We start from the raw sequence: 27,447 nt of genomic DNA, 5'->3' as shown, positions 1-27,447 counted from the left end.
GAGCCTGGTAGCTGGGTCTTGGCCCGAACTCCTCCCATACTTCCTCCCTAGATGTCTTCCCTAGCGTTTGAGGCTTTTCATAAAATGGTGCCTGGAAGCCCTTCCCTCCCCACTCTCCTCGGCTCTCCCCAGGAAATTTCAGCAATTCCCAAAATGTCAATCACAGGTAATAACACGCAGAACCCCATCTCCAGACTGTGGGCTCAGGGCTCAGGGCTCTGGCCACTTACTGGAACGCTGACACTCCCCCCATCCCACATGAGCTCGGTGTTGCCCCAAGCCCACTCCTTCTCATGGGTTCCCATTTTGGAAATGCTCCACTGTCTACCAGTCACTGGGTCACACCCATGTGCTGTCCTTGCCCCTTCCTTCTTCAACCTCCTTCACAGCCATCAATCTCTGGCTCCGTCCTTCCTGCCCTGCCTCCCTCTGCCCTTCCCCTTCTTTCCATCCACATGCCCATCTCAGCTCAGGCCTCATCCTCTCCCACCTGGACCACGGCCCCAGCCTTCTCCCCACGTCCTGCCTCCAGCCTCACTTTGTATTCAACCCCCATGCAGGCTCAGAAACTCTCTTCCCCACCTGGAGCTAATTCTGTCCTTTCCCTGCTCATAGCCCTTTCTTGGGCACCTGAGAATCAAGTTCAAGCTGGTGTTCCAAACCCTTCATGGGCTCTTGCCTACCTCTTTTCTCACAACTCTGTCGCCTCAAATACTTCCTTGGCCCCCACACCCCCTTTTTTTTCTTTTTAATCCCAGCAACATGGTGCTTTCTATGGCCCTCTGCACACAGAGGCTCTTTCCCACCACCTGGTCTTCGCACACACTATTCCCTTTGCCCATGACACCCTCCTTTGGTCCCTGCCCACTGTAACAAACTTTACTCATCTTTCAAGACTGCACACAGATGTTACCTAACTGGGACAAAATCTCTATCCTTCCAAGAGGGGTTAAGCGCATTTTCTGGGCTCCCATGGAACCTACAGCTACCTACCTCTATCACTATTTGCCTTTAAGTAGGGGTGACTCTGACCCTCCCCTGCTCAAAACTCTCCCAATGAAGCCTCTGTGGTGCTGAAACTGTTCATATCTTGACCTGGGTTTTGGTTTTGTGGGTGTTTGCATATGCAAAAACTCATGCACCTGATACTTAAGATTTGTCCATTTATCTGTATGTAAGTTGTATCTCAATTAAAACATAAATAACCAAAAAAAAAAAACCAAGCAGTAAGATGTCTGAAAGCTCCCATCATCCTCAGGAGAAAAGCAGTGCTCTTCAGCCTGGCATTGGAGGGCCTGTTTTTCTACAGCTTTACCTTCCTTTCTTTAAAAAATAATTTAATGAATTTTTGAAAGATTTTATTTATTTGAGAGTGAGAGAGCACACAAGCATGAGTGGGAGAGGGGCAGAGGGACAAGCAGACTCCATGCTGAGTGGGGAGACCTCGAGATCATGACCTGAGCCAAAGGCAGACACTTAACAGACTGAGCCACCCAGGCGCCCCATAGCTTTATCTTCTAATTGTGACACGAGGATGAGCAGTAAGCGATGAGTGAGCAAATGGCACAGTGGTCCATTTCCTTTGGGCTGTTTGCACTGCAGGGGACATCTGTGATGTGTGCCCGGCCCACATGTCTCTCTCCCTCTTTCTGCCAGGAGAGGGGAGAGGCGCTCAGTCTCCCGGCCTCTCTGGCAGCTAGGAGTGGTGCAACAAACACTTCTGGCCAATGAGACATAAACACAGGTCTGCTGCTGGCTGTGGGAAGGCCACGGCTTTTCTTTATAAAGAAAGGAAGGGATGCGTCCCCTTCTTCCTACAGATGTGACGTATGAAGCTACGCCTGTCATCTCCTGAGCCAGAGGGAAGGGCCAAGAGGATCTCATAGAGAATCACAGCTCCCTCTACCCCCAGGCTGTGGAGACTCTGAGCTGTGGGCCCATAGCTGTCCTCCTCCAAACTTGTTTTAGGAGGAAAATAAACCCTTAGTATTTAATCCATTATTGGGAATGTTTTGCTATTGCTGAGAAACGTAGTCACCAGTGTTAAAAAAAGAACCGAAAGACTTCACAGAAAAACCCAATACAGGGGTGTGGATCCTGGAGCACTGTATCTGGGGTCCCCGTACCGGGGTCCTCCCAGCTCGGGGTGGCACAACAGTGGTAATAACAGTAGGATTCCCGGGGAATTCTCTGACTACACCTTGCTCTGAGCGGCTCACACAGGCGGCGGCTGGAGGTAGCAGAGCTGGAGGTGGGGCCAGGTGGGGGGCGGGGACCGGCCCAGCAGCAGGACGGAGAACAGCAGGAGCAGCAGCAGGCCCAGGAGGGGTGCCGGGGCCAGCGGGAGCCGAGCGACCCTGGTGGGAGGCAGGCCAGTGCTTCGGGAGGGCCCCGGGGTGGGGGGTGGCTGGTGCTGTCTCAGCAGGGGGCAATGCCCCAACGCGTGACGGCCACCCTCCTTCTGGAGCCGCTTCGGGGCGCACCTGAACAGCTGGGGCTGCAGCGGGGGCAGGCAGAGCTGGCCCGAGACCGGCCTCCTGACTGGGACCAGCTCTTTCCGCACAGGCACCAGGGCTTGCCTCGGCTCGGGCTCGGCAGGGCTGCGGGACGGAAAGGAGGGCGGGACAATCACGCTGGACTTTGCCTCTGCCTCCAGGCCCCTTCCAGTCCCCGTGGGTCCTGTTACCTCTCAGGAGGGCTTCCTGGAACGTCTTCAGGGTGAGGGTCCCCCAGAGGGCTGGGGAGATTGGCCTAGAAGGACAAAGGAGACAAACTTGAGACCCTCGGTCCCGGATTGTGAAAGGCCCTTGGTTCAGGCCACTGCACAGAAGTGACCACATGGAAGTGGGTGGAACACAGTGAGACACCCTGCCGGGTTGGGTTCCCAGCCCTGCCGGCTTCCAGCTGCATGTCCCTTGGAAGCTCACCCTGCATCTCCATGCCCCACTTTCCCCATCTGCTGGACAGGGTCGGCGACAGTCCCCAGCTCACAGGGCCAAAGGGGAGTCTGCATGAGGGAATGCAGGTCAAAAGCAAAAAAGCGGGAGGGTGCTTGGAGCAGTGCCCGGTGGGCGCTCAGTAATTATGGGAGCTGTTCAAAATTACTATTTCCATTTGCACCTGATTCTGCAAGCATCTAAGCTCCCTGAGGGCAGAGACCCCATCTTCTCCAGGAGTCCAACCCTGTGCTGGGCCGAGTCCAGCGTGGGCGCTCTTCCTGCCTGCGTCAGAACCTGCAGGTGCTTTAAGATGAAAGCCCCAAGTATTCCTCCAGGGGCCACCTCACCCCCCATGTCCCTCTGAAAGGGCGCCCCCTCTGTTGGCCTCGGGCTTTCCCACCCGTGGATGCTGATGATGGCAATAAGAGCAATAATAAAGAATAACAGGGGCCACCAGACTCAGCCCCTCCCTTCACCACAGCCACCTACTGTGCGTCTGCTCTGTGTGTGGGGGGCTTTCCCGTGGTCCTTAAACAACACCCCCCGCGTGCGTGCACACACACACACACACACACAAACACAACTGGGAGAGATTGGAGTCAACTCAGCTGTGAGGAAACTAACGTGGGGCCCAGTCTCTGTGGAAGAGAGTGGGAGGTGGGCTTTGGGGTCAGGCTGCTCAGAGAGACCATCTTGGAGGGTTTGGACCCCGAAGGGGCCCAGATGCCTGGCTCTCACATTCCTACCCTGGTTCGGGCTCTCACATTCCTACCCTGAGGACCACGGGCTCCCCACCTCTCCTCCCCGAGCTTCCCTCCACTCGCCTGCCTTGAGAATGGGGATTGGCACCTGCACCTCGCCCTGCGGCTTCGAGGAGCAAAGCAGCTGGTGTGTGAGGTGCCAGGCGGGGGAGCCGTCACAGGCGCTGTGCCCCAGAGAGTTCTGGGGCTGGCTGGGGAGGGCCCGGCCCCTTCCTGTGTGTGGGCGCATGTGCGTGTGCATTTTCGCATTCCGGGGGTGTAGCCACGTCTGTGAGGCCTGTGCCTTAGCGGCTGCAGCCCTGTGTATGTGCTTGGGGGGTCCCCCGGGAACATTCTGGCCGCCCACTGGCCTGCAGGCCTCCCCCCACGGCTCTGTCCGCTCTCATTAGCCATAGCAAGGGCCTTGTTATCTCTTGGCCAAATGATTTTTCTGTCTGCTCAGGAGAAGTGGGAGTGTGGGTGAGGGCTGGGAGGAGCCGCCACTGTGTCACCCTCCTCAAGGGCCCGGAGTGGGTGGGGACCAGGAAGGGGTGCTGGGGACTGCCTACCGTGATCTGGGGCTCTGCTTCCTCCTCTTCCTCTCTTCTGGGCAACCTGAGGGGACAACAGAATCACCCTAAGCATCTTCCCTTGGCCTGGCTCCTGTTCGCCCACCGTGGAGCTGGATGAGCCTTTATTTAATTTTATTTTTTTAAAGATTTTATTTATTTATTTGACAGAGAGAGACACAGCGAGAGAGGGAACACAGCAGGGGGAGTGGGAGAGGGAGAAGCAGGCTTCCCGCCAAGCAGGGAGCCCGATGCGGGGCTCGATCCCAGGACCCCGGGACCATGACCTGAGCCAAAGGCAGACGCTTAATGACTGAGCCACCCAGGCGCCCCTGGATGAGCCTTTAAAGCAGGGGTCTTAATGGGGACCGGGCATCATGGATGGGCCTGGGGGTGTCCTGGAGCCCCATGAGCAAACTGCTGTGTGTAGGTCAGTGTGCATATTTTGCAGGGGAATTTTCAACAAACTCTCAAAAGAGTGTGTGACCCCCAAAAAGGGTAGGAGGGTCTCTTAATCAAACTGGCTTTCTCTTCTGCTATTTTTCTGGCTGATGCCCTAGCTGGGAGCTAGGCTTCTGCTCTCTTACTCTCCCAAACACCAGAGACTCAGAGCTCCCCAAGACTCCAGGGCAGGTGTAGACCCACCCCCCACTTAGTGCCTGGGGGCGTTGTGCCATTTTCAGTGAGTCTCAATCTTACTGGGTCTTCTTTTAGGACTGAGATTCCAGAAGCCAACTGTGTGAGCAATTCCCCCCACAAATCATTTCTCTTCAGTGTGCAAGCCCCCAACCTCTGCCCCTCCAAGGGTTGCAGCTGCCTGAGCCCCTGAAATACCTATTTGGGGACTTAGACCTCAAGCTGCCCAGCCCAGATGCCCCTTAGAGACCAGATGTCCATACCACTGGCTACCACCTTCACTGGGGACCAGGGGTCCGGCCATCCAGCTGTCGCCACCTTGACACCCTCAGGACACAGCTGTGTCTTCAACTAGCACGCAAAAAGTGCTAGTAAGCTAGACTGGTAAGCCCCCAGCCTCTGCCCAGTCAGACACACAGCTGTCTCATCCCCTGGAACTGATACCTGGACCCCAGGTGGCTCCTCCCCCAGCACCTCTCAAGATCCAAACCCTCACCCCTAGTCACCTTTAGGGGCCACGGGATTCACCACCTCGTTCCCAGCTTCCCAGTCTGCGGATCTCACTGCCCTGCTCCCGGGAAACTCAGATGTCCAGCCCCCGCCCCCGCTGCTGCTCAGCCCCTTCTCCCTTCCCTTCCCCGGTGATGCAGGGGGAGGTCATAGCTCTGGAGCCCCCCTCCTGCCCAATCTCAGTTTTCTCAGACAAGTCCAATTAGAGGCCAGTGGCAGGCAGCCTCATTAGTTGGCTCAGCCAAGAGCCTGAAAGAGGGGAGGGGAGGGGCGGGAGGCACCACAGGAAACCACAGGCCCCAAGGCCAGGCCTGAGGAGGCTGGGCCCAGACATCTAGGGCTTTATCTCTCCTCAGAGGCCTGCAGCCGAGCTTCCTAACAATCACAGGGCTGGGGCTCCACGGCACTGATGCTCACACCACCCCCATCCTGGGATTTGAACCCAGGCTGTCTGATTCCAGAGTCCCCGATTGTCTCCTAACTACCTGGATGTTCTCCAAGGGCCGGTCTGGGTTTCCTTCATCCCAGGGTTCCCTGGAGGCCTTGGGAGAGGTGTGTTCAGTGACAGTGACCCAGTGACTGAGCTGTCCCATCAGCCAGACAACTGTCTTCTTGTCTAAGAGTTTCCTATATGAGTACTGCTCCTACGGGACCCCATTCAAGCATCATGTCCCCAGGAAGCCTCCCCCCCCCGAGGTGGCTCCAAGTGCCAGATGCCCTCCCAGAACCGGCTGGGTCAGAGTCTGTCTCCCTCTAGACCAGGAGACACTGAAGGCAGGGCTGGGGATGGCTCATCCTGGTTCACAGGCCAAGGGTCACTTCAGTGGGAGGGAATGAATGAATGAAGGAGTGAATGATGTGCAACTCCCCCCAGGGCTTTTCCAGTCCTTGTACACTGTCTAAGAATGTGGTGTCCCCCCCAAGGCAGGGGGATGGCTCTGGAAGGAACAAGCTTCTTACCACATCGATCGCTCCTTCCTTCCTCCCTGAGGGTGCGCTGGTTCTCCCTGCAAGTTTCTCTGTGGGAAAAGGAAAGGTTAGGTCTCCCGGGCAAGAATTCACCACCTGCTTCTAAAACCTGCCCTCCTCTTGGGCTCCCTCCCTGCCCTCAGCCATCCTGTGGCTCGATGGAGAAAAGTACGATCTCCCCACTTGATTTACAGGGAATTCCTGTTGTGATTGGGCCTCATGGCTCCCTAGCCACCCGCCACTCCCTCTGCTGCCCAAGCGTGTTCTATGCTTTCATGCCCCACATCCCCGCGTGTGTGCTTTCCGCTGCCAGGAAGGTTTCTCTCTCCTGACACCACTCAATTTCTCTCTCTTCTCTGAAATAAACTCAAGTGTCAGTTTCCCTGTGACACCTCTCTAGTCTCCCACCTGACACAGGTCCTCCCTTTGCTAGGTTCCCTCAGGGCCCACCCCCCACCTCTGCACACCCATCACACTGCATGGGGATGGCCCGTTTGCACGATCTCCCCACCAGGCCCTGAGCAGCTCCGAGCCATAGCTCCAGGACCTGGAGCCGGTGGCACCCTGAGGCCTGGGTCGGCACTCCCCTGGATGAGGCATGGAGAGCTCCCAGTGGAATTCACTCTGACTCACACCTCCTCGGAGGGATGTGACTCTGTCGCCCACAGGCTGTGTGACTGGGGACGGATGACCTCTCTGAGCCTCGGTTTCCCACAGGTAACAGGATGAGGGGTGAGGTTGCCTACCTCGCAGAGATATGGGGGGAAGTAAATGAAAAATCAGGGGCGCCTGTGTGGCTCAGTCAGTTAAGTGGTTAAGCATCTGACTCTGGGTTTCGGCTCAGGGCATGATCTCAGGGTCATGAGATCAAGCCCCCTGTTGGCTCCGTGCTCAGCGTGGAGTCTGCTTGAGAATGTCTTTCTCCCTCTCCCTCTGCTCGTCCCCCAGCTTGTGCTCACGCTCTCTCTCTTAAATAAATAAATCTTAAAAAAAAATTCAAACAGGGCGCCTGGGTGGCTCAGATGGTTGGGTGTCTGCCTTCGGCTCAGGTCGTGATCTCAGGGTCCTGGAATCGAGTCCCGTATCGGGCTCCTTGCTTAGCGGGGAGCCTGCTTCTCCCTCTGCCTCTCTCTCTCTCTGTCTCTTATGAATAAATAAATAAATCTTAAAAAAAAAAAATCAAACAGCACGGGTTTTGAAGGGAAACACAGAAATTTCTCTCAACCCAGGGAGAAAATGAGCAAAGAAATGAGTTTCTCCTTTAAGAATGGTGAACAGTATAATTCTGAAGCAGTATTATTTTCAAGACAATGCAGTTACAGAGCTGTTAGCAATATTTTCTTTAAAAAAAAGAGAGAGACTTCTGGCACTAATAGATTAAAATCTCACTTTTCTGTTGTGGACATTGAAGATGAGTTGTCTCGATCGTTTTGACGGATGTTGAAATATTGCTCAGGTAACTACAGAAGTCATAAAACAACCGCTATGGGTGAGTTCAAGATTTCACAGTGGGCTTGCTAAGCTGCTCTTAAGGGTGCCTTGTATCCCAAAAGTAAAAGCTTAATGTATCTTTATGGTGTTCGGAGGAACGATTCATTTCTTAGCTTCCCCCGGCAGGACCATTGTAAATGCAGTGCTTCCTGACAGTGTTTTCGCAACGACAGAACTACCACTGTGCAGTTTGCGTTTGCTTTGCTTGCTCTTGTCTACTCCCCTTGCGGGCCAGTCCCCAGAGGACAGGGATGGTGTCCTGCTTGGCTTGGGCTCTGTGTCCCGCAGACCCTCGGTCAACGTTTGCCCGTGGAATGGGCAGCAAGCTCATGGCACATGGAGTTCCAGGCCCCTTTCCCAGCTCCTGGACTCCGGTGGTCTTGGAGCCCCTCCCACGCTCACCTGTGCCCCGGTTGGGGCTTCAGGCGGAAATTCCACTTCCTCATCCGTCTCAAGGATGACCTCCTCCCACTGCCACACGCCACACAGAGGGCTGGCGAGAGTGGCGGCTGCCACTTCTTGTTTCTGGCAGAGGAGAAGCCGTTTCTGAGGCCAGGGAGGGCCAGGTGAAAGCACAAGATGGGTCAGAGATGGGGATGGACATGGGCTGAGGCATGGGGTGAGAGAAGACAGCGGTGGGGGGTGCTGGGGTGAGGCTGGGCTGGGGAGCAGGTAGAGGCAGGACCTGGGAAGGGTTTGGCAGCAGGACCAAGGACTGGGGTAGGGATGAGGTGAAGGACTGAGATGGTCCTGGCGGGGAGATGGGGTAGGGTGAGAATCAGGGCTGGGTCAGAGCTGTGGCGGGCAGTGGGTTGGGGTGTTCTCGAGGAGCCGGGCCCACCTGCCGAATGGCCTCGATCTCCACGCCCAGTGATGGGGGCAGCAGCCTGGTCCAGCCCACTCTTCTCGCCTGGGCCCCTTCCGGTAGCCTGGCCACATGGTCAAGAGGGGAAGGCTCTCTCTGTGCCTGCCCCCTACCTGTCAGTCAACCCACTCTGGGGTGGCTGCTCTGCCCACCTTGTGGCTGGAGGTTGGGGGTCCCTGCCTTTGGGCTCCCCTCCTGCCTCCTTCACCCCTGAGGTTCCACTCACTCATCCGGCCCCTCATGGGTCTGACTCAGCTGCTCCTCCAGGTGTGAGATTTCCAGCCTCAGTTCCTGCAAAGGAGGGAGTGGGGAACCCCTGCCTCTCTGTTCTTCTCCATCTGCCAGCCTTGGGCTCCTCTTACAGTCAATTCCACTCCCCTGACTTCTTTGGGCTCCTCCAGACACATATTGCCAAGGGGGAAGGGGGAAGAAAGCAGTGACAGAAACTTAGGAAGCCAAAGAGAGACAGAGAGCAGCAGGAACCGAGAAGATAACCCACCAGCCAGGAAAATTAAGAACAAGAGACATGGATGGACACAGATTCACAGAGAGGCAAAAGACACACGAGGTGTAGGAGACTCGTAACGATCAGGGGCCAACAGAGGGTAGAGTCACCCCTGGAGACAGACAGACTAGATCAAAGAAAGGCAGACACACAGAAAGATGAGCAGGGGAGATGCGGTGACAAAACCCCCACAGAGAAAGAAACTAGACTGGAGGTGGAGATATACAGAGGGAGAGAGAAAGAGAGGAACAGAGGACAAGTGAAAAGGCAGGAGAGAGACACAGACTCCACAAGATGGACAGGGGCAGAAAGAGGCATGAACTGCAGAGATGGCAGAAGATCGGGGCCAGGCAGGGGGCCGAGGGTGGGAGGGCAGCTGGCTACCTGGGTCGTCGTTCTGTACTCCTCCAACGTCTTGGCCAGACTCTCCACGTGGCGAGTGCGCTGGGGAAGCCCAAAGCCCACTGAGATGGGGCCCAGCCCCACAAAGATGCAGAGGCAGGGGTAGGGGAGACTGGCAGGGTGAGCTTGGGGGAAGAGCTAGGGCCTGAGGGAGAGCATCAGGTTTCTAGATCCTGCAGGGACAGGCTTGCCACACCGGGGGAACCCTCTGACCTCTCTGGGCTGCTTATCCAGGGATGAGACCCAGGCAGGACTCCCCTTTTCAGACCTTGGGGCAGGGGCAGGGGATGGCCAGGAGCACATGGAAGGCAAATGTCACCTCACCACCCCCAGGCCACTCACCTCCGAGAGGACAGCATCTCGTTGGCAAATGAGGCTTTCACACTCATAGAGCTGCCGCTGCCAAGGAAGGAGCCCGTCCATCTGTCCGGCCTCCCAGGAGAGGCCTCAGCCAGTGCTGCCCTCCCCAGCCCACCCAACTCTCCCGAGCCCCGCTCCTCAACCTCCCACGATGTCTCTGGACATCAGCCACCCAGAGAGGGATTTTAGCCGAGCTGCCTGGAGCCCTGGGAGCCTGCTGGCTTGATGAAGTCCCCAGCTCTCACTCGACTGGAGCAGTTGAAACTGGTAGAAATGACACCAGGGAGGGGTGGCACCTTCAAAGCCTCCTTCTCCGTGGCCAGCTCCTCACTCCTCCTTTTGACTCCATTCCGCTCAGCCAGTAGCTTCCCGTTCTGGAAGAAGGAACGGCCACTTCAGCCAACGGCAATGTTAGCATGCGCAGCGACATTTCCTGAACACCTGACGGGCAACAACAGGCCTTGTGCCGAGCACTTTATATATCTGGGCCCATTGAATCCCTCCACCCACCCTATGAGATCTCAGGTGTGATTTCTCTATGCGTCACTGGGTGCTTGTCTGTAAAACATGGAGATGAGACAGGACCTACTTCACGGGGCTGATAACAGTATCTGTGAGCACGTTCTGAGCACCTTGCAAGTGTTACCTCACTTTTTCTCCCCCATTGTGCAGATAAAGGCAAGTCTGGCATAGAAAGGTTGAGCACCCCGCTCCCCCAGGTCATACAGGTGGTCATTCGTGCAAACACGCGCTACTGTATGTTAATAAGCACAAAGCATTTAGAAGGGCGCCTGGCACATACCGAATGTTCAGGAAATGTAAAATATGTTTTATTTTATTATTTTTTTAAATGTTATTTATTTGACAGAGAGAGACACAGTGACAGAGGGAACACAAGCAGGGGGAGTGGGAGGGGGAGAAGCAGACTTCCCGCTGGGCAGGGAGCCCGATGTGAGGCTCGATCCCAGGACACTGGGACCATGACCTGAGCCAAAGGCAGACGCTTAACAATTGAGCCACCCAGGCACCCCGTAAAATATGTGTTTTAAAGATACTTTCAAAACTTCATGTTCTAAATGTTTCTCATACACACATAAGTAAAAATACCAGTATAATGGACTCCCACTGCCCACCGCCCAACTTCAATAATTATTTACATTTTCCTAGTTTCTTCTCTATTCTCCCAAGTTAGTTTTTTTTTTTTGGTTTTGTTTTGTTTTGTTTTGTTTAACAGATAACTCTAAAGCAAATGCCAGGTAGCCTGTGATTTCTACCTAGAATGACTCCAGCATTTTAATTTCCTACGTAAGGAATTTTTTACTTTACCACATTCACAATACCACGATCACTCTTAACAAAAGTAATAATTCCTTACTATTATCCCATATCGAATTTGTGGTTGTTTTTTTTTTTTTTCATTTTGGTTGTCTCACAAAAGTCTTTCCACATTTAGTTTGTTTGCATAAGGATCCAAACAAGGTCTGCCGTGGCTTTTGATTGAAATATCTCATTTCTTTTCCTCTGACAGTGGTCGCCCACCTGTCTCAAGCCAGGCACTTTTGGGGTGCCCATCTTCTGGGGAAGAAATCAGGTTATTTGTCCCATAGAATTGGTGCATTTGGATTTGGCTTCCTGAGTTCTCATTCCCTCCACAGGACGTTCACCATGTTCCTCCAACCTCTTCATTTCCTCCAAACTGGTGGGTAGATCCAGAACCCTGTCCAGGCTCCTGTTCAATCTTTTGGCAGGAAGATTTCCCGGGTGCTGCTATGCATGTCACATTGTGCCCTTTGGGAGGAATGTCATGTCTGGTTGTTAATGTTTTTATTGGCATCACCCTCTGATTTTACAGAGGAAATTGACGAGTGGAGGGGCTAAGAAACTTGGCCAAGGTCACATGGTAAGTGAGTGGACTCAAACCCAAATCTAACTCCAAATGCTGCACTTATAACCCCCAGACTCTCTGAGCCAGACGCAGCCCCAGGTGAGAATGGGGAACCAGCTTCATCTCTGGCCTCAGGGAGCTCATCGCTAGAGGTGGGGACCAGTGCAGAAGCAGATGATAACAACTTGGGAGGTAGACTCTGATGAGGCCTAGGGCCTGGGCCCTCTGGAGCCCAGATGAGGGGCTTCTTGAAGAGGCAGTGCTGGGGCGCTCCGAGTCCTCCAGGGGGAGAATTATCCAAGAAAACAAGGGGGCCAGGAGAGGGGCAGCTCACACCAGCCATGAAATGGGATCTGATGATAAAATGGCCCCAAATCCAGTCTAGAGTTTCCAGGCACCAAAAACTCAGCAACTTGCACTAACTTCAATGTGAAGCGGCCACGGGCAAAAGCATTTCAGGGCAGAGAGGCAGTTGGACTTCCCTTGCCACGCCCCTCCTCCCTGTGCCCCTGGGGACACCAAGGCCAGTTCCTCCCTCTCTCCAGCTGGCTGGGCTCCAAGTCCTCCATCAGCCATCCCTCCTTCTTGGTCTCTGCAGGCCTGGGCTGCCAGGTGAAGGGCAGAGGAAGGACAGGCCAGGAATGCTGTGTCAACATCTGTCCACCTGGTGGGGATTTGGAGGCTGGGTCCTGGGCCACCAGGCAGGGAACCTGGTTACTCAGTCTCCTTCCTTCTTCTGCAGTAACCCGAGCCCTGGTCTGTAGATTCTCTGTAGGAAAGTCGAGTGTCTGAGTATCCCTTACTCCAGCATTATTCTCCTGTAACTTGAGAACTCGATCTATAGATGCTCTGTAGGCTGCTGTGGGGAGGGGAAAGGTAGGGGGGGAGTCAACCAAGAATAGCTCTGGTTTATCGAGCGCCTAGGATGTCCCAGGCGCTGCTCAAGGCATTTGACCTGGCAGCAGGCCTTCTGGGCTGGGAGGAGGCAGAGACTGCCGGCTGCAATTCACCCTGCTTATTCCTTCTGCTTTCGTTGGGGGTCCACTCTCCGCCTGGGCAGGCAGGTCCTAGCTCCACCCTGGGGGGTGAATAAGAGGGGGATCTCAGCAGATTTGGGAGAACTGGCTGGTTAGCTAACCCAGCAGCCATTCTCACCCCCTCTCACTTTCCCATATCCCACTCCAGAGGCTGAGCAGTCAGATATTCTCCCAGCCTCCTTTGCAGCTGGGGGTGTCATGTGATCCAGTTCCTGCCAGTGCAATAGAAGAGAGGTATGCTGGGGTGGTGGGTATAGTGGGGGTGCTTCTGGAAAAGCTTTTCCTTCTGATGAAAGGAGAGCCATGAGAGGAGCATTAGCTGGGCCCTCTTGCCCCTCTCTGTCCTGCTTTGAATGAGACCACGAGGGCAGAGCTGTTGCAGCCATCTGTGATCATGAGGCCACAGGCCAATGAACAAGCCTGAGTCACCAAACCAACACAGAGAACTTCAAAGTCTCTTGTTAAGGAAATGATGTCCTTCAGATTGAAGCCACCATTTCTTTGGTGTTCTCTTCCTTGGAGCTGAAAGTATTCTGGCCCATCCGGGGTTGGATTACCCATGCCAGGGAGTGGTTTGGCTATAATCATATGATGTCACTTTAGCCAATAAGATATAAGAGAGAGGTTCTGCCATGGGGCTGTAGGGAAAATTTCTCCTTGTTCTTAAAAAGAGATGTTCTGGAAGAAAACAGTCACATCTGTGTGCACCCCATGCCTCACACTGTGGCAGCCATCCCGTGGTGAGATTCCCATTGTCCCAGAGGAGGGAATTTTCATGGAAGAGCCAGAGAACAATAGTGGAAAAGTTTTGGATTTAAATGTAAAAGCCATAATACAGATGTAGGAGAAAGAGATTTGGGGGGATTGGGCAGAATCAGTACCATTGCCTGGACTGGGCAGAGATCCTTAGGGCGGGGGAGGGGCATAGGAGGGTCAAAGAAGAGAGCAGTAGAGGGAAAACAGGCCCTGCGCCAGCCCCAAGCCCCGGGTTAGCTGCGAGGGGTTTAGAGGTAGGATGCAGTTGAACCATGCAACCCCTGGGATGTCTGGGAATCCGAGAGGGGGCATTTCTCAGCTCAGTCTCAGAACCAGCAAGGCCTGTGAGTAACAGAATGGAGATGGCTGTGTGAGGAGAGGAGGCAGAGAGGCCCAGCGAGGCCCCTTGTGGCCACAAAGAGTCTCAGGAAAGCAGCTAAGCCTCCTCTGTGGCCCTGGAAGGGTGTGGAAGGGGCTGAGGGAGAGCCCCCAGAGGCCCTCGTGTGTCGGGGGGTCCAGAGGGCGACTGCCAGCAGATGCAGTGAGGACTGTATGTCCAGAGACCAGAGGCAATGCCAGCCTCCCAGTGGATGCCAGCATGTGGTGGTGACTAAGGCTGAGGACCAGATGGGATGATGAACATCAATCTTGTGACGAGCAGACGGAATAGACGTTGAGGGAGGACTGCCGCCTCCTGGAGCACTGAGATGCTGTGTGTGTCTCCAGCAACTTAGATGCCACCTTGCAGGGGGGCGGTGACGAGTTTCACCAATTGATGAGTTTCAGTTTCCACCTAAAAAGGACTAGGTGGGGGGCGCCTGGGTGGCTCATTTGTTGAGCAACTGCCTTCGGCTCAGGTCATGGTCCCAGGGTCCTAGGATCGAGTCCCATATCAGGCTCTCTGCTCCACGGGAGGCCTGCTTCTCCCTCTCCCACTCCCCCTTGCTTGTGTTCCCTCTCTCACTGTGTCTCTCTCTGTCAAATAAATAAATAAAATCTTTAAAAAAAAAAAAAAAGGACTAGGTGGGCCCAGATTTACTAAGATGATGTTCTCTTCTCTGTGTCAGATGGAACGGGGCTTGAATCAGACATGCAGACATGCAGCTGAACTGGGCCATTCCAGACAGCGTGCGAAGCCCTGGGCTGAGCACTGTCATTTATTTCTAGAACAATCCTGCCAAGCAATTAGCCTCCTCCCATTCTCAGAGAATAAAACAAAGGCTGGAGAAAGGGGAGTCACATGCCTGAAGGTGGCCTGTCTTGTAAGTGGCAGAGATGGGATGTAAACTCAGGGCTGACTTCAAGGCCTGTGTTCCACCATAAAAAAATGCTAATATATGAACAACACTGGTTAACTTTCAGCGAGCACTTCCCGTGGGTCCTGCCTCATGCCTAAGACTACAAGCATCCTCGTGTTTAAATCTCACACCACCTGATGAGGGAGATTCTGTTATTTTGCCCACTGTTACAGGTGAGGACACCGAGGTACAGAGAGGAGATGGACCGGCCCATGCTTATGTAGGCAGCCCCAGCGTGAGCCCAGGCAGTTCGCCCCATGTCCCACACTCTTACCAACCAGGGCAGTTCTCACACGCCGTCATGTGACCTTCAGAGACACTTGTACATTATTGGGATTCCGGGACCTCCCTCTACACACTGTCAGGGTGTTTGGGTGCAGGCTGCCGGGGGTGTTTGGGGGCAGCAGGAGTAGGGCGGGAAGGGGGAAGAGGTGGGGGTGGGCACTGGGCCTCAGCTCACCTCCTCCTGCAGAGTCTCCATCTCGGCCACCAGATGCTGCTGCTCCTTCTCCTGAACGGCCCCAGAGAGAGGACAAATGCTCCTTCTGGGGCCTCCTTGCCCCCATATTGCCCTTCTCCCACCCCTGGGAAGCCATCTCGGGTCTGGGTCCTGGAGGAGCAAGTCTGGGAGCCCTGAGGGCTCCTGCTGTCCCCTCTGTCATGAGAGGGGTGGCAAATAGATCTGGACCCTGAGTCTGGGGCAAGCAGGACCTGGAGTCAGGGAGGAAGCCAGGGTAACCTCTGCCCCTTCCCATTCCATTGTTAGGCTCTGTTGCGCAGACTCCAAGAAGGGGGGAAAGATGAGGGCACCTTTGTGCCCCTTGCCCAGAACCCACCGTCTGCCGGGCCTGGGCCAGGAGGCTGCGATTCTGTTCCTCCAGGCTCTTGGCCAGAGTCTTCAGGTCCTCCAGCTCCTCATCCACAGCCTTGGCACACTGCAGAGCCTGCTGGGTACTGAGTGGGGGTGGGGCGGGGGGCCACACAGAAGGGAAACAGAGACCAGAGAGACAGATCCACTCAGACAGTCGGAAGCAACAGAGAAATCCTGACAGGAACCTGGGAGTGGGGCACAGAGACCCAGAGGGAAAAGCAGGGAAAGAACCTAGTGTAGGAGACAGAGACCCAGTTTCTACCTAAAAGACTAAGGGGGTGGGACAGAGACCTGGAAAGAGCAGGAGACTAAAATAGGGGGAACGTGACGGACATGAGAAAGATAGAGCACAGGGACAGGCATAGGCCGCTGATATGAAGACGCAGAGAAGAAGAGAGAAGGGAGTCTGAACCCAAGAGGCTGAGAGACCAGAACCAGGGAGACACAAAAGAGAAAGAGGAAGAGCAGAAGGGGACAGTGCAGGGTCGAAGACAGGGCAGGAGGTGCAGGGAGAGCACGCGGAGAGCCCACCTGCGAAGCTGCTTGCGCAGGGCCGAGATCTCCTCCCCCAAGCGTGCAGAACCCTCCTCAGCCGTCTCCACGCTGCGCTGGAGCTTGGCGTTCTCCCCGGCCAGCCTGCGGTTGCTGAGCTCCAGGTCCTCCAGGCTGCTCAGCAGGTCGGCGGTGGCGGGCCTGGGGTTAGGGAGGGGCTGGTTACCGGCCATAGCCCCCACCTCCCTTGGAGGGGTAGTGGCGGTGGTGGGGAGATGAGGCTCTTCTGGAGAAAGAGGAACAGGACAGAGACTGCCCTGCTCTCCCGGGGCTAGCAGCACAGCCCCACCCCCACCCCGTCCCTCACCCACCCCTGAAGGACCCGGAGCCCTATGGCAGGGAGGCTGGAGGGCATGGGCAGCAGGGAGGGCAGGTCGGGGAGCATAGGTACAGCTCAGGTCTGGGGTCTTCGCCTCCGAAGCTCTCCAGGTTGGCTGGCTCCTCGGCTTCTGGGCATCCTGGAGGGAGAGAGACAGAGGGTGGCGGGCTCCCCGGTGACCTTAGGCGTCACGGAGCCCCAGGACTTGGGCTTGGCCTCCACTAGCCTCACCCTCGCATTTGCCCTGGGTCATCTCATCTGCTCCTGGGCTACGATTATATCCACCATCTGAAAGGCCTCTTGCTCATTGGTACTCTGAGCTCAGGCTGGATCTCTCTTGTAGCCCTGAATTCATCACACCCAGCCCTGGGCAGCAGCACCTCAGCTACCCCCAAACCTGTTCCTCTTCCGGGTTTCCCTCCCCCCCAACTCACCCAGCCACTGGGCTGTCCTGGCTCCCTTGCTCCTCCTCATCCCCACAGTCCCCCCCACCCCCAGAGTCCTGGCTCTGACCTTCTTCCCTGACTCTGTTCGACTCTCCTCTCTGTCGTGGCCAGTCCTGGCTCAGGCTTCTCCCTCTCCTCCTGGACCCTCACCACAACCTCGTCCCCAGCCTCCTGGCCTCCTGGCCTCCAGCCTCCTCGTCCTATCCTTCCCCCACCCAGAGGGGTGTTTCCTCAACAGGAGCTGACCTGCCCCTCCCCTGGCCCCCAATTGGAAGATGCTCAAGAAAATGTCAAGAAAGCTGTTTTTTAGGGGCGACTGGGTGGCTCAGTTGGTTGGGCGACTGCCTTCGGCTCAGGTCATGATCCTGGAGTCCCAGGATCAAGTCCCACATCAGGTTCCCTGCTCAGCGGGGAGTCTGCTTCTCCCTCTGACCTTCCCCCCTCTCATGTGCTCTCTCTTTCATGCTCTCTCTCTAATAAATAAATAAAATCTTTAAAAAAAAAAAAAGCTGTTTTTTAATTTTGTTTTGTTTTTGTAAGGTATAACAGGAACACTTTTTTACGGAGCACCTCCTATGTGTGAGGTTCTAGGGATAAAATGGGGAACGGATCAACTAACCAAACAGCAGGGCAGGTAACTGAATCAGAAGGTCAGATTTCTCCAGGAAAGCAATGCAGGTCTGTGAGTGAGCCTGGACAGCCAGGGACCTTAGCCTGGGGTATCCCGGGGCTTCCCCAGGTGTGGGAAGTTTAGGGAGAACCATCTGAGCAGAGGAGCATGGTGGGCAGGCCCACAGCACATTCCAGGCTGAGCCAGGAGGCCCAAGGGAGCAGGGACTAGAGAGTAGGCAGGAGCCCAATGATGCTGACAAGGAGAGGTAGGCAGGGCCTTGCATGCCTCAATGATAGGCCTGCAGTAGGGGGAGGACTTGGAACCAGACCCTGAAGGAAAAAAACCCCAAAGCTCAGAGAAGGTGGGGAGGCAGCCATGGAGGTGCCTAGAAAGCCAAACTCAGCTCCAGGAGAGAGCAAAGGTTCCAGGGGTCCCACCCAATGCCCCTGGGTCCCATCCCCAGGTGGGAAGTCCCTCCCACTGTCTGACCCTGGGCCTGCCTGCTTCATTCTATATATAGTAGTCTTACCAGATGGCAGTTGCTGGGAGGTTAGGGCCCCCTTGAAGGCTGTCTCCTCTTCCAGCTCTAATCCCCTGTATCAAAGGGATGAGGCTTAGAGCCCCCTGCAGCCACCCCCAATCCTGACCAGCCACACAGGGGGATTGCTGGTGGCGGGAGGAGGGGCCGGGTCAGGTGAGAGCAGGAGCACTGAGAGCACCACGGTGGGGAGGAAGGCAAGGCCAGATGGCAAGAGCCCTAGGCCAGATGGAAAAGCAGGAGGGGCAAGGACTGGGTTTGGAGAAGTGATGGGGAGGGGCCTCTGTCAGCCCCCCAGCACCCCCACGTCTCCCTCTTCCAGCCCCTTTTATTTTTGCCTCCCCATCCCAGGAACTCTGTCTTCAGACCTTCCACCCCATCCCCCCAACCCCATCTCTTCACTTTTCTCTCCTCCTCAGCCTCCTTCAAACCACAGTTAGGTTCCTGTGCCCAAAGGGTGCTGGCAGCAGTAAGCAGGTGTAAGGTTAGATCTTAGGAAGGACTTCCCAGGGGAGGGTTGGCAGTGCAGAGACCCACCCATCCAACTGACAGGAAGCGATCCAGTCCCGCATGACGGCCAGGAAGGTGTCCAAGTCCACAGTGGCCTGAGGGCCCTCCCCATTGGGGTCCAGGTTGCAGGCCAGTGTTTGGAGGCGTGCATCCTGGGGGTCCTGTCCTGTCACAGCCTCCAGATAGGCTAGTACGTGGGTCACAGCCACAATGCCTAGAGACAGAGCAGGCTGTGAGGGAGTCTGGGGCAGGTGGGGGGGTAGGGGCAGGCGATGGCTTGAAAGTAGGAGGACCCCAGTGGCTGGGCTGGTGACACCCCTGCACCACGGCTTAACCCAGACACTTTGGGAAAGTCCTTCCCTTCCTCTGAGTCAAACTTTTCACCTGGAAATAGAGCCCAACCATCGTCACTCAGAGGGTGGACCAAAGAGGACCTGCCGTACCCCATCGGGCCCACAGTGGCTGCCCTCCCTACCTCTCCCCACGTCCTACCCTCTTCCATTAATGTCCTCACCCTGAATGGCCTCCATCATTTTATCCACTTCCTTTCTGAAGCTTCCCACAATCACCCACCTCGCCCTGCAGGTCCCCCAAGAAGGGGCCCTAGTCCATCCCTCTCTCTATGGCTCCCTAGTTCCCAGCCACCCTCCCCCATCCCTTATTACTACTTGTGTCTCCCAGGCCCACTGCTGCCTGGCCCCATTCTGCACCCCCCAACCTGTCCTTTGGGTGTCACAAGCTTCGAACGTAGAGTTGAGTATTTGCTCCTCCAAGCTCAGCAGCGTCCCCAGACTCCCCTCCTCCAGCTGGTCCCAGAGGTACACTAGGGAGACAAGAGGGTCAGCCCGCCCGTGAGAAGGGGGACAAGAAGAGAAGGAGTGACCCTAGGTCCTGTGCTCCTGCAGAGGGGAGGGAATTCATTCTGAGCTACTTGGAGTGGGGGCTGGTGGGGAACAGCAGGAAGCTTCAGGGAGGGGACAGCAACGTAAGGGTCTTTGAGTGGCTTCCTAGCTCCATACCCTGAGGATGTGGGCCCCATCCCTCAGGCCAGAAGTCCCCCCTGCTGTCTAATCCTTTGTGTCCAAGCCACTCAGGAGCCCAGATAACAAACAAAGGCTCTGAGATCACCTTTTCCTCATCTCTTCCCTTACCGCCCAGGCTCTGCTCAGAGGGGGCTAGGGGCGGAGGAGGGCAAAGAAGAGAGGATTCTGGGAGGAGCTGAGGGTGAAGGGGGGCCCCGGGAGCCAGGAACAATCCAATAAGGCGCGGGCAGCCTGGATCGATTCTGCCGGCTGCATCTCTGGTCTCCCTGCACGCCTGGGGGGCCGGGTCTCTCTCCTACCTGAATCCCCAACGAGGCTGGCGTCATTGGCGCCCACAGCCAGGGGCCCAAGATGAGAGGGGGTGGGTGATCTAGGTAGGGCAGGCGGTGGGGGAGCAGTTAGGAGCTCAGAGCCCAGCCATACAACTGTGGGCAAGCCGATTCTCCTTTCAGAGCCTCAGTTTCCCCACCAGTAAAATGGGCAGGTAGTGATCCCCCACCCCCAGGGCTGGGAGTGTTATGTTTGTGTATGGGAACAGCCCTCCCAACATACACATACAACGTGCATGTCCCCGGGTCTGTTTGTCCACCGCTGTATCCACAGTGCCTACATATAGTAAGCACTCAATAGATGCTCCAAGATACAGAAGAAGATCCTCCACCCTTGGAGTTACTGGACTCCATGTCTCTGGGACTGTAAGTGACCTTCCAGGCTCCCTGCCCGCCCTTGAACAACTGGGTATAGCAGCAGGCCCAGCAGAGGCTACGGGGTCTGACAGACCCAAGGGGCAACCCGAGCAAGGAGCATAGACTCTCTGAGCCTCAGTTTCTTCCTCTGGAAAATGGGGGTGTTCCCTCCCTCCTAGAGGAGAAGTGAGATAAAATCTAGAAAGGCCCTGGGCCCAAGGCCTGGCATGTGGTGGAGGCTCAATCACAGAGCTGAACATTTATCTAGCAGTTAGTAGATGCCCTTCCTCTTCTGGGGGTTTTCTATGGACCATGGTGGCTGCTATTAGCCCCACATTACAGATGAGAATATTCATTCAGTCATGGAGAAGTTAGGAACTTGCCCCAGGTCACCTGTTCAACATATGAATGCTCTTTTTTTTTTTTTTTAAAGTATGGGCTCCGTGGGGCGCCTGGGTGGCTCAGTCGTTAAGCCTCTGCCTTTGGCTCAGGTCATGATCCCAGGGTCTTGGGATTGAGCCCCGCATCCGGCTCCCTGCTCAGCGGGAGGCCTGCTTCTCCCTCTCCCACTCCCCCTGCTTGTGTCCCCTCTCTCGCTGTGTCTCTCTCTGTCAAATAAATAAATAAAATCTTAAAAAAAAAATAAAGTATGGGCTCCGTGCCCAATGTGGGACTTGAACTCACGATCCTGAGATCAAGAGTCACTCTGCCGACTGAGGCCCGCAGGAGTCCATGAGCGCTCTATCTAATTCCTTTTACTCTCTGGGGTTCTTTGTAGAGAGCTAAAATTCATTCCCCTCAGGTTTGAACGTTTGAACCCATGCTCCTAGGGAAGGGGGGAGGGGACCCACAGTTAGGGGACACGAGGGCCCCTGCTGGGGCTTTATCTCCTCTCGCTGTGCTCCCCAGGTTATAGAGGAGGACCAGGAGCCCAGGGAGCTCACAGGCCTTGAGAGCTCTCACTCCCCAGGGCTGTTCAGCCAGGGAGAGCAGAGCCAGACTCAGCCTTGGACCCTCTGGCTCAGGGGATCCGCACAGGTCCACGGTCACTTCCTGGGACCCCCCAGGAACATGTCACTGCTTCTCCTGTTCTCTTCATTTCCGTCCTCAGTGTCTCTACCTCTCTCTGTGTCTCTGTCACTGCCCTTCTCTGGTTTTCTCTCTGGCTCCTCCTCTCCATCTTCCTCCCCATCCCTCTCTTTCTGGAGCCTTGCCTCTCTGTTTTCATCCTCCCCATTTCTCCATCTCTGGGTTCTTTTTCCATATCTCGGCGGCTCTCCGTTCCCCAAGCCTCTGTCTCCTTGCCCCACTGTCTCCGCTTCTTTCCCCCCGCCCCCCAGCCTTCCTCTGTCTGTCTCCATCTCTCCCGGGTGTGTCCTTCCTTTTCCTTCAGGAGCCTCCCACAGCTGGCTCAGCCCTTACCCACGGGAGCGGTGGCCGCACGCCCTCTGCTGGTGCCCACGAAGTTGCCATGTCAGTCACTCTGTCCATCTGCCCTCGGGACCCTGAACCCAGGTGTCTGCCTCCTGCCTTCCCCTCCAGAAAGCCTCCTGAGGCCAGAGTCCAGGCCTGCGGCCTTGAGAAAAGACACAGGCTCTGCTGCTGGACGCTGGGAGCCTCGAAAAAGGGGTCCTGCCTCTCCCCTAGGGTGGGAGCCTCCTCCCCCATCACAATGAACTCTCCCACTTAGCAGGTGAATTTCAGAGAGGGCCACCCAGCGTCTCCCTGCTTCTTCCTCCCAAAGCCGGCTTTCACGCCACTTTGGTCTGCATCCATCTAAACAATCAAGGACTATAATTGAGCGCCTACGAGTCAGACATTGTTTTAGGGCGGCCACTTGCCACACGTGGTTCTTGAGTATTTAAACTGTGGCGCGTGCGAATTGAGATGCTCTGTTAGCGTAAACTACACACCAGATCTTGAAGCCCTGGTATGAAAAAACAAAAGAATATCTGATATATTTTTATATTAATTACACACCGAAAGGATATAATTTTGGATATATTAGGTTAAATAAATCTATTGTTCCCATTCATTTTGACTGTTTCTTTTTTCTTTTAAATGTGGCTACTTGGGGGGGCGCCTGGGTGGCTCAGTCGTTAAGCGTCTGCTTTCGGCTCAGGTCATGATCCCGGGTGCTGGGATCGAGCCCCGCATCGGGCTCCTCGCTCAGTGGGAAGCCTGCTTCTCCCTCTCCCACTCCCCCTGCTTGTGTTCCCTCTCTCGCTGTGTCTCTCTCTGTCAAATACATAAATAAATAAATCTTTAAAAAAAAAAATGTGGCTACTTGGGGCTCCTGGGTGGCCCAGTCGTTTGGGCAGCTGGCTCTTGATTTCAGCTTGGGTCATGATCTCAGTGTCCTGGGATCAAGCCCCGCATGGGGCTCTGCACTTAGCAGCGAGTCTGTTTGAGGTTCTCTTTCCCTCGCCCTCTGCCCCACCCCCTCCACTCTCTCTCAAATAAATATATAAATCTTTAAAAAATTAAAAAAAACTAAATGTGGTTACTAACAAAATTTAAAATTACACTTATGGCTGGCATGTTGGACAGCGCTGCTCTAGGGACTGGGAATACCAGAGTGAATAAAACAGACCCCACCTCATGGAACTCAAGTTCTAGTGGGAGAGACAGAGATGAAACAGACAGAGGAACAGATGAAGAGAGGCAGGAGAGGGGAGAGAATGTGAAAGTAAGCTTTTCAAAGGAAGCAGAGATCTGAATGAAGTGAGGGCTGAGCCAGCAAGTTGTTAGGGAAGGGTGCTCCACGCAGAGGGCACAGCGCGTGCAAGGTTTCTGCTCTAGCTGCCCCAGAGCAAACCAGGTGCGGTGTCCAGACCGGTGGGCACAGAGCAGGTTCTTCAACGACAGCTCGCTCCCCCACTCCCACCCACCCTGCACACCAAGGTGGAGGCTGGGACACCCTAAGCCACCTCTCCCAAGTCCCCGAGGCACAACCTGGCACCCACTCACCCACTGCTCCCTCCTCATCCTCCCATGGGGCAAACAGGGGGCCAGCCACCTACTTTTTGCAGTGGGGCCACCCGCCCGGCTCTCTGGCACATCCATGGGCCACCCTGGTCGCTCTGCGGCTGCTGGAGAAACTAACAGCCTGTCTCCATCACTGGGAGGGGCTGACAAAGGCTCGAATGCTCTGAGAGCTCCTGGAAGGACAAATGGGAATGGCCTCCTCAGACCAGCCACCCTGCCCCACCTGTGCCCCAGGCCGCTCTGGGTTCTCAGAACCTGTTTGCCCACCCCTGCCACGACCACAGCAGCTCCCGCTCAGACCTGTTTTATGGATTGGAGGTGTGGGCTGGGAAAACGGGGGGGCTGAGGAGTGGGCAGCAGAGATCAAAGAGGGGGCTAGTGGGTGCGGGTCACGGCCTCCTTGCTTCCCTTCCACCCTTCCTCCCCACAGCCTGTCAAGTCCCTAACCTTGTCCTTCCTGCCCTATGACTCTACCCTGTCCCCTCCTCTCCTTCCCTACAGCTCTGGGCCAGGCCCCATCTTCTTCCCCCTGGACCCTCATCTCATCCTCCTCCCCGGCCTCCCAGTCTCCAGGCTTTCCCCTCCTGTCCATCCGCGCAGGGCCCCAGAGCTGACCTGCCCCTCCCCTGCTCCCCAGCACCCCAGGGACAGAGCCTAGACCCTGGACCCGGCATCGAAGGCCCTGCATGGCCTGGCCCTGCCTGCCTTCCCACCCCAAATCACACCTGCAGCTCCAGCAGCTCTGAACTGCATGCTCTCCCCCCAAACTGGCTGGCTGTTCCCACCTCCGGGTCTCTGCCTGGGACACCCTCCTTTCCAGCCCTTCCTGTCTTGGCTCACATGTCCCCTCTGGGAAAATGTTTCTGAATGAGCTGCTGTCTCTGGGTTTCCACACTGCCCCGGGCGACCGACCTTCTGCCTATCAGCCTGTATTTGGAACTGTTGGCCTCATCTCTCCTGCTTCACACCCCCCCCCATGGAGCCCTAGTGCCCTCAGGACTAAGTCCCAGCCCCTCTGGCTGGTGTGGGACACAGTGCTCCCTGTAATTCCTTGCCTCTTTTTGTCACTTTTCTCTCCACCGGCTGACCTCCAGGTCCCTCACCCTCGTCACAGCCATGGGAACTCTGCATCTTTCCATGGTCTTCCCACACCACCCTCACCTGTGGCCCCTGCCCTGGCTCACAGCCTCCCTGGGGAGCCTTCTGAGTCCCTGGACCAGTTAGGGATTCCCTCCTCTGTGCCCTGACAATGACCTGTCCTGCCTCCATTATAACCAGGTTGACCATATGACTTACTGTCCCAACTCCAAGACACTTTCAAGAGTGAGAAGGGTGCTATTAATAATTACACTGGACAACAATGCCCATCGGGGGTGAACTGGGCACCCTGGGGCAAATGGTCAATACAGGGTCACCTGGGGCCTGTCTGTCCTCACCCCACCTGCTCGTCGCCCCTTTCCTCACCAAGTCCTCCCCCCAGCCTGCTCTCCCTGGCACCAGCCGGGTCCACACTCCTTGGCAGCTTTTAGAACGTCCTAGAAAGAGTGGCCTTTGAAGAGAGACCCTTCCAGGGTTGGGACAATGCGGGAGGGTGCAGAGGGGGGTGATGGCTGTGGGGCCTGAGTGGGGAAGGCTCTGGCACTGGGAGCCCCTGACAGGGATTGCGGGGGGCGGGGCGGGGGGTAAACTCCTGGTGAGGGACGGAGGGAGGGTCTTTGACAGCGCAGGTTCCAGCAGGAGGAGGCCACAGGCAGGATTTAAGGGAGTCTGGATCTTAGAAGGGTCTCGACCAGGTTTCTGGGGCATCTCTGGATTTCTGGGGGTGTCTGGATTTCAGAGGTCTCTGCGAGGATCTGGGAGGGGAAACTGACAGGAGTTTTGGCGGGTTTGACGAGACTTCTGGGGATCTCTGACAGGACCTTGGGGGAGGGGCGGGGGTGTAACAGGATTTTGGGGGGGTAGTCTGGCAGGCTCTGAGGGACAAGTCTGACAGAATTTCGAGAAGATTCTGACAAGATTTCAGGGGTCATCTATTGGACTTCCTCCTGAGTCCTTTTCAGTATTTCTGAGGGTATCTATCTGGTCAGGATTTCTAGAAAACTTTTAACAAGATTTGGAAGGCCCTGATATTGGGGACGCTCCCCCACGATTCGGGGGCTCTGACAGGGCTTCTCTGGGGAACCTCGCCACAGCCAGGACGCACCTGGGTCCACGTCCGAGTCCCGGGACACAGCCGGGGGCCACGACTGACCAACGGCAGTTGCGGGCGAAGAAGGTTCACTTGCGCGGGATCCGCCAGGAGAAGAGGAGAGAGGGGGGTTGGGGCGGGACCGAGAGCGCGCGCAGCGTCTAAACCCCGCCCCACCTGGGCTCCTCCCCGCGACGCAGGCGCGCACCGGGAGAAGGCTCGCTCTAGTTTTGTCGGTTACCTGCAACCGCGAGGCCGCGCATGCGTAGGGCTACCCGGGCGCGCACGCCGCCTGGTGGAGCGGGCGCATGCGTATTGGCCGAGTGGGCCAAAGCCGGAGGAATCAGAGCCGGTAGGGGAAGCGGGGGGCGTCTGCGTCCCTTTCGCTGGGGTCTTCTCTCCCGCCTCGAGCTTGGGTGCGGTGGGCCCAAGCAAGGGAGGTTTGGATTGAGGGACCCCTTGTCCATCCCCACTTCTTATCAGCTACTAAGTCATGCCCTTTTTGCCGTCTGTTCCGTGCCAGGCTGGCCGTCACCGTCACAATGATGTCCTACCCTGTCTTGCCCTACCACTCCCAAGCCCTCTGTGGCTCCGAGTCCCTGAAGGATTCTTTCTCAAACCGTTTCATCCATTCCTATAAGGAGAGTGGGGGAAAAAATATTCTCAGCTTTCCCAGCTAGAGAGAAGAGAATTACATCCAAAATCGACTCCCAAGAATGGGGATTTGGGACACAAGATGTCCCATACAGGGGCGCCTGGAGAAGCCTGCTTCTCCCTCTCCCTCTGCCTGCCGCTCCCCCTGCTTGTGCTCACTCTTTCTGTGATTTTATTTATTTCTTTGACAGAGAGAGACACAGCGAGAGAGGGAACACAAGCAGGGGGAGTGGGAGAGGGAGAAGCAGGCTTCCCGCCGAGCAGGGAGCCCGATGCGGGGCTCGATTCGAGAACCCTGGGATCATGACCCGAGCGAAAGGCAGACGCTTAACGACTGAGCCACCCAGGCGCCCTAAATAAATAAAATCTTAAAAAAAAAAAAAAGATGTCCCATCCACTTCGTCTTTCTGCTAGCAGAGACACAGAAAAGGAATCCTGCATCCTCCCGTTCATGCCACCATCATTCATTCAGCTGTCACTTCCTCAGAGAGACCTTCTGCTGCCGCACTGCCTGCATTAGGCCCCAATCTCACTAACCACTTACTATTTCTTAGTGGTCCTGATGGGGTGTCTCACAACGTGACATATTGTCTATCTGTGTACTATCACCCCCACTGGAATGTGAACTATATGCAGTAGGAGGCTGTTTTGGGGCTAGAAGATGCCTGGCCCAGTGTGAGTGCTCAAAAAATAAAAAAAAATAAAAATGGTGTTGAATGAATGAGTGAACCAATGGATGGAATCCAAGCCTCTTAACTACTGGGCAGTATAGAACTGATGACAAGGCTGTGGGCCTGGAGACAGACATTCTTGGGTTTGAATTTTGGCTCCATCACTTCCTTGGCATCGTGGCTTACCCTCTCTGAGCCTCAGGTTTCTTCCTAGAAATGGAGATAGTAATTGCTTCTTAGGTTACCTTGAGGACTTAAGGTGGTAGTCGCTGTGAATTGTTATTATTATGGCTATTAGATGGTGACTTGTCATAAGGCCTGGCAAAGAACCTGTTTGACAGGTGATGTGATGAGTGGTTAAAAGTGTGAGATATGGAATCAGACAAACCCAGTGCCATTGCGTGTG

At 55.6% G+C, this 27,447-nt stretch overlaps 1 protein-coding gene across 12 annotated transcripts; it reads right to left on the bottom strand.

Moving 5' to 3' along the window:
• Positions 1-1,336: 1,336 nt before the first annotated feature.
• On the bottom strand, positions 1,337-25,964 carry KASH5 (KASH domain containing 5). Of its 12 annotated transcripts, XM_078063728.1 has the most exons (20): positions 25,732-25,961; positions 23,564-23,701; positions 19,530-19,634; positions 18,839-19,025; positions 18,293-18,357; positions 16,777-16,843; positions 16,365-16,526; positions 15,799-15,916; positions 15,423-15,473; positions 10,232-10,360; positions 9,969-10,025; positions 9,609-9,668; positions 8,946-9,010; positions 8,696-8,783; positions 8,257-8,400; positions 7,753-7,823; positions 6,355-6,413; positions 4,249-4,294; positions 2,687-2,751; positions 2,276-2,600 (listed from the first exon to the last, which is right to left on the bottom strand). In XM_078063728.1, exons 2-20 carry the CDS (start codon positions 23,604-23,606, stop codon positions 2,419-2,421), a joined length of 1,764 nt encoding a protein of 587 aa, XP_077919854.1. In that variant the 5' UTR covers positions 23,607-23,701; positions 25,732-25,961; the 3' UTR covers positions 2,276-2,418. The 12 variants fall into 12 exon arrangements, with proteins under 12 accessions (XP_077919849.1, XP_035924151.2, XP_077919851.1 ...); XM_078063723.1 differs by lacking the exon at positions 7,753-7,823 and having other exon boundaries at positions 1,337-2,600; positions 25,732-25,960; XM_036068258.2 differs by lacking the exon at positions 7,753-7,823 and having other exon boundaries at positions 1,337-2,600; positions 10,283-10,360; positions 25,732-25,959.
• Between the last annotated feature and the right edge of the window lie 1,483 nt (positions 25,965-27,447).

This window comes from Halichoerus grypus, chromosome 15, assembly GCF_964656455.1.
Source record: "Halichoerus grypus chromosome 15, mHalGry1.hap1.1, whole genome shotgun sequence".
NCBI classification, from domain to species: Eukaryota; Metazoa; Chordata; class Mammalia; order Carnivora; family Phocidae; genus Halichoerus; species Halichoerus grypus.
The sequence above is the reverse complement of the archived record's forward strand: the minus strand, read 5'-3'. Positions and strand labels throughout refer to the sequence as shown.

Bases quoted from the DNA above. Each gene is read 5' to 3' on its own strand.
- KASH5 (XM_078063723.1), bottom strand. From the start codon at position 23,606: ATGGATGTGCCAGAGAGCCGGGCGGGTGGCCCCACTGCAAAAA. The intron at 19,026-19,529 runs GTTGGGGGGTGC...CTCTGTCTCTAG, and splicing joins TTGTGACACCCAAAGGACAG to GCATTGTGGCTGTGACCCAC. The intron at 9,011-9,608 runs GTAGCCAGCTGC...CCTCCTTTGCAG, and splicing joins AGTACAGAACGACGACCCAG to GAACTGAGGCTGGAAATCTC.